General features: G+C 39.5%; 1 protein-coding gene across 4 annotated transcripts in view; it reads left to right on the top strand.

Moving 5' to 3' along the window:
- Window positions 1-2,354, top strand: part of CHLSN (cholesin) — a 172,839-nt gene extending 170,485 nt beyond the window's left edge. For all 4 annotated transcript variants that reach the window (XM_075179619.1, XM_075179617.1, XM_075179621.1 and 1 more), the window contains one exon: window positions 2,051-2,354. In XM_075179619.1, the coding sequence (XP_075035720.1) occupies window positions 2,051-2,233 (183 nt within the window). In that variant the 3' untranslated portion in view covers window positions 2,234-2,354. The remainder of the gene's footprint in view (window positions 1-2,050) is intronic.
- The last annotated feature ends 6,345 nt before the right edge of the window (window positions 2,355-8,699 follow it).

Genomic DNA, 8,699 nt, shown 5'->3' on the forward strand with positions numbered 1-8,699 from the left:
CGACCTTTTTAATTTCCCTTGGTGTACGTGGAAAAAAAAAAATAATATAGTGTAGGACATTCTCATATAAACATACACCCAGTGTGTATTGGTGATACAACGCCAAGGCTATTCACACTTCTTCTATATGAGAGATCACTCTTGTGTGTCATGCCCAATGTTCTGATACTTTCATTTATAACGAGTTCTATTGTTTTTTGTCAAGTCGCGTACATTGTACATTTTTTGCCAATTATTATCCACCAACCAAATATCATCTAATCTGTTTTTATTTTAAATATTTTTTTAAAAAAAATTGTAGACATGTTTTCATCCACTTCTTAGTACAACTTACAGTTCTATTTGCAGAGCTAAACCCTCTATAGCTCCCTGCAGTAATACCTTAAATATGCATCACTCCCTCGTGATCATCAGAATGTCCAGGACAGTGAATTGTAATCTTGGGCACAGTCTGCTGTACGTTGCACCTGTGCTGAATCGGTCAGGACTGCCCTCGTCTTTCATGGACAGCTCATCGTCACTTACTTGTGATGCAAGGATGTTGGGTGTTTTCCGGGAAGGGTAGTCAGGGGCAACACTGACCGTTGTGTAGATAGTTATTTTAGCCTTGGGTTAAAAGTGTATTAATGTGTTTATAACACCACATGAAGAAAGAAAGATATTTTTGGAACAGTCAATTTTGTCAAAGACAAAAAGATCACTACAAAAAAAAATGGAGCAAACATGTTGGTCATTAAGTTTTACTGTTTAAGGTAAAGAGATTCATTTGTAATTTGAATTATACTTTAATTTGATAACAACACAATAGCCATTGTCCTGCGCTGAATCATTAAGCTATGGCAAAAATACAAGGTACTGGTAATAAAAAAAACATTAAGAACATTTACACATAACTGTGAATGATACCATTGATCAATGTTTGTGTCAGTTTCCTCCGAGTGCTCCGGTTTCCTCCCACGCTACAAAAACATACTAGTAGGTTAAGTGGCTGCTATTAAATGTACCTTAGTCTGTCTCTGTGTGTGTGTGTGTTAGGGAATTTAGGCTGTAAACTCTATTAGGGCAGGGACTGATGTGAGTGAGTTCTCTGTGCAGCGCTGCAAAATTAGTGGCACTATATAAATAGCTGATGATGATCAGCACTTTAAAATCCCTCTAGTAAGGACAGACTGAGCGAGTATACACAGTTTTACACTGTGTAAATGTAAAGCAGTACCCAATTGTTAGCACATTCTCCGTAAAGACAATTCTCAAACCTTATTCCACACAATGGACCTGATTCATTAAGGATATTAACTTGAGAAACTTCTTATTTCAGTCTCCTGGACAAAACCATGTTACAATGCAAGGGGTGCAAATTAGTATTCTGTTGCACATAAGTTAAGTATTGACTGTTTTTTCATGTAGCACACAAATATCAACTTTAAATGTCAGTGTACAAATAAGCTATCAAGTATTTGTGTGCTACATGAAAAGACAGTCAGTATTTAACTTATGTGCAAAACAGAATACTAATTTGCACCCCTTGCATTGTAACATGCTTTTGTCCAGGAGACTGAAATAAGAAGTTTCTCAAGTTAAGATCCTTAATGAATCAGGCCCAATGTTCTAACAAACGGTTTGTTTCAATATGGGATTAAATTCAGAGAAATTGCTAAAACATTCTCTGGTTCTTATACCCGATCCAGAGAGTGGAGTATTTAGCTGGTAATTTGATACAGAATAGCTGCCTATTGCACGCAGGTTGTGGGGAAATGTATGTTGTTTTTAAATGACAAATATATAATAGAAGACTACCTAAAAATGTATTGTTATTTTGTGTTCGTTTTATTAACACAATTTTGATGACAATTTTCCATAATTTTATCCCTAAACTTCTTTACAGAATACAAATTTTATATTTTCATTTGTGTTTTTAGTTTTATATTTGTATGTTCTTGTTGTTTACACATAAATATCATACACAACTGTATTATAGATTCAATGTAGGTTTTAAGACTATAACTGCCTGTCTGTTTTACAGTAATTTAAATTGATTTTGGTTTTCTAGGTTCCTGACAAATACTTCAAGATTCTCTTAGATTATCTGGGAGGTCTGAAAGGCAATGCACGTGAGACCACCGTCCAGAAAGCGGAGGCATTCATGAAAGAGTATGATAAAAGTGAACCTCAGGAGGAGTCTGATCTACAAAGGATCACACGAATACGAGAAGTCTTGCAGCTATTGTCTTAGAGCTCTACAAATGTCTCTGTTCCCTGTAGATAATAATAATATTCTGTCATACTGTAACAGTGTCCAATCCGTTCTGACTATTCATTACATGATATGTGTCATTAAAGTACATACTTCAGTAGTTTATTGTGTTCATAGTCTTATCCGATCTAGACTAGTGATCAGAGGTGGCTCTGAATCCTGGTTCACTCTACAGCGTACATGCAAATATTTTGTTCTATTTCAGAACACCATGTCATTTACTTTCTTAATCTCCTATTTGTTTTTACACATTTCTGTATTTTTAAACATTTGTTCAGTATTATCCTGCAGTCTATAAAACTTTATTAAAGACAATTTAAGCTTCTTTTATTGTTAAAAAAAAAAAAAAAAAAAAGTCTTACAATTAAGGTCTTTGAATCATCAATTGTGTGACATGTGAGAAACATGAATTAGTGTGCCCAACTTGGCTCTTAAGGATGAAAGTATAAAGTATTCTGCTCTACTACAAGTATTAAATGTAAAGGACTGTAAACTTGGGTGCAAGAGGGGTGTGACCACATTTTGCAATCAAAATATTGGATCTGCACTCACCCAATACATTATTAAAGCTACAAGCTGTTCTCTGTACTAATAACAGGGAATGTTAGTTCCACATGTTGCAATACATGTGTTACTGACCAACTTGCGTCAAAGTCTTCCCCCTCTTGCCAGTCATACACTAAATATAAGCATGAATTTAATTCATGATCATTGCTATGCTTTTTATCAGGGTTGACTCTTACCTTTTAAAGGCAAGTACTCCCCAAGCATTAGCTGCTATTAGACACTTAGGAAAATCATCATCATCATCATCTATTTATATAGCGCCACTAATTCCACATCTTTAAAGTGTGCAGTTCAGAAACATTTTATTATTATATTATTTAACTTTTGTAGAATAATAATATAAATGATTTAATGTAAATAATTTGTATATTTGATGCTTCAATAATTGTAATGGCTGTTTAGATACATATACCACTGAAATGAGTTATCTTTGCTATTACGGTTTTTATTAATACATGTTGGTTGCTGAGAACATCCCACATTTTCACAATGGTTGTCACAGTCACAGTTTATCTCTAATTCTGGTGTGTTTTCGGTTGGGGCTGGTCCATGTTACTACCGGTTTCTTATGTCCTTATGACTGTAGACTATTTAACTTCTCTTACTGTACTTGCTATAGTTATCTGATTCATTGTTCATCTCTCAGATCTACAGTATTTGAAGACTTCTAACATGGGCAGTACGGTGGCTTAGTGGTTAGCACTTCTCCCTCACAGCACTGGGGTCATGAGTTCAATTCCCAACCATGGCCTTGTCTGTGTGGAGTTTGTATGTTCTCCCTGTGTTTGCGTGGGTTTCCTCCAACAATCCCAAAAAATATATATTAGTAGGTTAATTGGCTGCTATCAAAATTGACCCGATGTCTGTCTGTCTGTGTGTAAGTTAGGGAATTTAGACTGTAAGCTCCATCCAATGGGGCAGGGACTGATGTGAGTGGGTTCTATGTACAGTGCTGCAGAATTAGTGGCGTTATATAAATAGATGATGATGAACAACTGACAGGATGATACTTTTCTTACCCATCCTCATCAGGTTTGCACAAGGATAGATTAAAATATGCTAAAACATTAGTTACTGTTTGGGTCAATGGGATGGTGAGGTCCTGCACCTTTGGATTCGACAATCACCTCCCGTCACCTCTAATAGGGAAATGGAGGTGACCTTTGAATCGCTCAGTATTTTGGAACCCCCTTGTCCAGTCCTCACTAGCTAAAGAAATGTCACAGTTCTTTTTAGAAAATAATACACCTGATCCCTTAGCTTTGTGTGGGAAGCACAAGAAGGAGGGGTATAATAGAGATGGAATCTGGAATAAAGAAGAGACTAGTAGCAATCCTGAGACTACAAACAACGACATACAAAGAACAGACACATTTTAGATTTATATACTAAATGCACTTTTGACATATGTGCTCAGACATTACATGCAGGTAAGGCACGATGCTTGCTAGGGCTTTAAAAGAAAGATAACAGCACATACATGTGAGAGTAGTGGTAAATTGCAGGCATTGATTAGTAAAATTGCATCTCCCTTTATCATCATTTATTTATTTATATAGTGCCAACAAATTCTGTAGCGCTTTACAATTTGGAACAAAGACAGTAATAAAACAATACTGGGTAATACAGACAGACATGTAAGAATACCCTGCTCGCAAGCTTACAATCTATGGGACAATGGGAGTTGCTGTCATGTGTAAAGTTTGGTAATAAAGTAACCTTGGGAGGTTAAGAGGTTGGTTGAAATTTTTTTTTAAGCTTGTCTAAAGAGGTGGGTTTTCAGAGAACGCTTGAGGGTTTGAAGACTAGAGGATGTGAGCTCATAGGAGCAGGGCCCCTCTCCCCTCCTGTCTCCACACCTGTTCTTCCGCTCCGTCTTTACAGTATTTGCCTGCCTGGAGTTTCTGAAGTTCTGGTACTTTGTGTTTATTGTTCTGTATTGTTTTACACTGTATAGTGTACTGTGTGTGCTGTGTACGGCGCTGCGGAAACCTTGTGGCGCCTAACAAATAAACGATAATAATAGAGGAAAGTATTGTGCGATGGCGGGAATTGCACAAAGTGGGTGCAGCTGTTATGAACCATGCGCTACTCTTGGTAGCTCGCTCTGTAGCTCCTTTCCAGCTGTTTTCTAGGCACCTGGGACGCTGGGGCTTCATTGAGACAATCATGATCACAATTAGCCTCTTGCCTGTGGGGGCCTTGCATCTTAGGGAGCTTTCTGATTGGGCATCAGGAGTTTAAAATGCAGAGAGAACACCCTGCGCCATTGAAGGACAGCATCCGGAGCAGGTGTAGCTACACTGCGAGATGATCTGGAGATTCTTTGGGTGAATGGTTATCATACTGCTGTGGTGGATAAAGATGATCTGAGGGATCGGGCTGTGTGTACACCATGGGTAACCACCACACACAAGATTCTTGACTACGTATCAAAAGTACATTATGTGACAAACCACACAATGATGGTGTATGTCTATAAGACCTGCCTCTGCCATGGTACATGATCTGATAACTTCTCAAATAATCAAAGAGTCAAACAATATATCGCACCTATTTTGTCAGGTAGCCACTCCTGACTACCTTTACCTGTCACAACTGCACTTTGCGCACTCATGACTTGGAAGTTTACTGTAAGGGGACACCCAGGATTCCAGCCTCAATCTTGCGCTCACCTATCCCTTAGGTTACAGATCTATCTAGTCCCTTCCCCAACACCTTAACACACTTCCACCCCTCTCATCGGCCCCATCTATTATTTTTTATGGTATTGCTGCTTTAAAGTAGACTTGTCACCCACACATTAAAGACATTTGCAAGCCATTGTTTATACTTTATTTTTTATAAGCTGATATTTCTCAGTTTTATATAATTATAAAAGACTTGGCACAGATCAAGATGATGTCTGAATTTGCTGTAATTCAAGTATATAAAGATTTGCTCTAGCAGAGTGTGCTTGGCAAAGAGTTTCATTTTGCAATCTATTTGCCTAAAGCAACTTGTTAAAAGTATATTAGACATCATTAAGATGTTAGGAGTTTATAATTGAAGGAATTGCTTTCCATTGCACTATCTGATTTATTCATTTTGTGTCATTTGTGGATTGTAATTATCCGATGAACATTGTGTATCAGTCATTATCTGCTTGCAGAGCCAAAACATGCCTGTATGTCGAAATTACGTACACATTTGAGGCAATTGAGATTATATATATATATATATATATATATATATATATATATATATATATATATATATATATTATTAAGTAAAAATAAGTCCAATAAGTATGAACAGAGCAGCACTAGTATAGAGAACTATATACAACGTTTAATAAAGTATAGAAAACGTTACAGAATTATGCCCAATGATTGTTTCAGTGACTTATACCATATAAAAGTATAACATGCTGAAACAATCGTTGGTCATAAAGAACCTATGCCTGATGACTCAGAATGTTGTAAAACCCCCTCTAGAAGCAATAACAGTAATCATTTTCTGTATGGGTTTATCAGTCTTACATCGTATTTGAGGAATGTTGGTCCACTCCTTACAGCACTGCCTCAGTTTATTGATGTTTTAGAGCTTCCCTTTATGCACAGTTTTGTTAATGTCCCACCATAGCAACTCATTGGAATTGATATTCACTGCTGCAGCTATTCAGTTTTAGGTTAGCTGGTGTGGTTGCGACCATTGTTGTGTTACAAGATCCAGTTTAGTCCATTCATCTAGAATAAAGATGTGTGTGTGTATGTATGTATATATATATATATATATATATATATATATATATATATATATATATATATATATATATATATATATAAATATTTCAGAAAACGGGGGTAAGGGAATTTGAAATTTTGGAGTCTGAAATACAAAAAAAAATATCTGTATTGTTACGAGCGGTGGCTCACGTATGGCCGCTCTCACCTGCGTCACGGCTGTCATGACAACATCCAGGGCGTCACTTCCACTATAACTGTCACCAAGGCAACGGCCCTCTATCTTCAGCCTGGCTGTCACTGTGACAGCCAGACTGAAGACAGCAGCGAAGACGCCAGCCTTAAATTCCGCAGTGGAACGCATCCACCAACAGGAAGTTCCAAATGCCGAACTTCCTGTTGGTGGAACGCATATGTATTCCACTGCGGGACTTAAGGTCTGAAGTGTTTCTTTCCCTCCCTCTCCCCTAATACTAATATATGGGTGGGGGGTCATCGGGGGTGTCATCGATGCCGGTGGGGGGGGGGGGCCTGCCTGCCTGCCTGCCTGCCTGCCTGCTTCATTGTACTGGGCCCCATGATTTCTGATGGCGGTGGGGCAAAAGGGTCTGGTTCTGATCCCTATGCAGCAGAACAAGTTGCAGGCTGCCTGGGAGGGCCCCTATACCATAGTACAGCGCATTACTTATGTCAATTATGTAGTGGGAAAAGTTGACGGCCAAAAGAGGCAGAATGTATATCACGTCAACATGCTCAAAGCTTATCATGACAGGGAAGCTTGTGTATTAGCTGTGTGTAGCTTGCCTTAGAGCGATCAGGAGTCTGACCCCTTGGTAGATTTAGCAGCTACTGCTAAAGAGACAATGTCCCTAGCAGACGCCCACTGCAGTGAAGAGCTGTCTGACTCTCAGTTAGACCAGCTGGCTGATATGCTACAGTCCCGTTTTACAGGGAAACCTGGAAAACACACTTGGTCACACATCATGTAAACACAGGCAACCAGATGCCCCTCAGACAGCCAGCATATCGTACTTCCATAGAAGTGCTAGAAGCAATGAAAATGGAAATAGACGAGATGTTGCAACTAGGGGTAGTTCAAAAGTCACCAAATCTAAGGACTCTGTGCTATGCAGTGTTACCTGCGCGGTGATTACGGCTTTCTTCTGTGGTGGGGAGTCCCCTGATCGGAGGTCCTGCGGCCTTTGTGGGGTTCTTCTGGTCCCCGTTCCATTCCCCTCCTACTCTTGTGTCCGAAGCGCTGTGAGGCGGGAAGTGGCCATCTTGCTTTCTGAGAGATGGAAAAGAGATCCAGCGGTGACCGGATGTGCGCACTTGTAGTCTGCTCTGCTGCAGTTCTGACCTCCTGCTGCTGTGATCCGTTGTCCGCTGTATCTGATTAACTGCTCCAGGTGCGTGCAGTAACTGCGGGGACTGTCTGCCTCTGAGGGCTGTGAGTTGAGAGACGGGGCTCTTACTCTCATGCCTCCCCAACTGTCCTTATCAATGTCTATGGCTTCTTCACGCTGATATTGAGAAGAACTGCCTTGAATGTACCACCGCTGCTGAGTGTGGGCTGTGCCTTGTGTTAAATATAGTGCAGCTTCAGGAAGAGCTTGGTGACAATCTTATCCAGTATATAGGCAGTATATTGATGCAATATACTTCACTGCAACTAAAAAGCTGTTGCCATTGAGGGGTACTCAAACATTTACATTTCTGATATTTGTAAGCTTTTCTGGGATGGGGATGAGGTGTTGGACTATTATACCTAGAATTTATCATCTGTAAACTCCTTTGGATCCTGGGTTTGGAGTTGTACTGCCCTCTGCTGGTGCAATGTGGAAATCCTGGATACAGGGCCTGCTAGGACTGTATTTGTTCTCCTATTTATCCATCCATCTGTAAACTCCTTTGAGCTGCAGGTGTGGAGTTGTGTTGCTCTTTGATACGCCTGTGAACTGTTGCACAAATTACTGTATAAATCTCTCCGCAAATCTTTCCGAGAGTCTTTCTTGCTAACCCACTCCTCAGAGCTGTAATCATGGGGAAAGCTACTGTATTCTTCCCCTCCGGCTAGAATTAGTATTAATGGTCATACTACCTCTCCTTCTGCCCTGGGTAGGGGTACGAGGCAGGGTTGTCCTCTCTCCCCT

This window comes from Mixophyes fleayi, chromosome 7, assembly GCF_038048845.1.
Source record: "Mixophyes fleayi isolate aMixFle1 chromosome 7, aMixFle1.hap1, whole genome shotgun sequence".
Lineage (NCBI taxonomy): Eukaryota > Metazoa > Chordata > Amphibia > Anura > Limnodynastidae > Mixophyes > Mixophyes fleayi.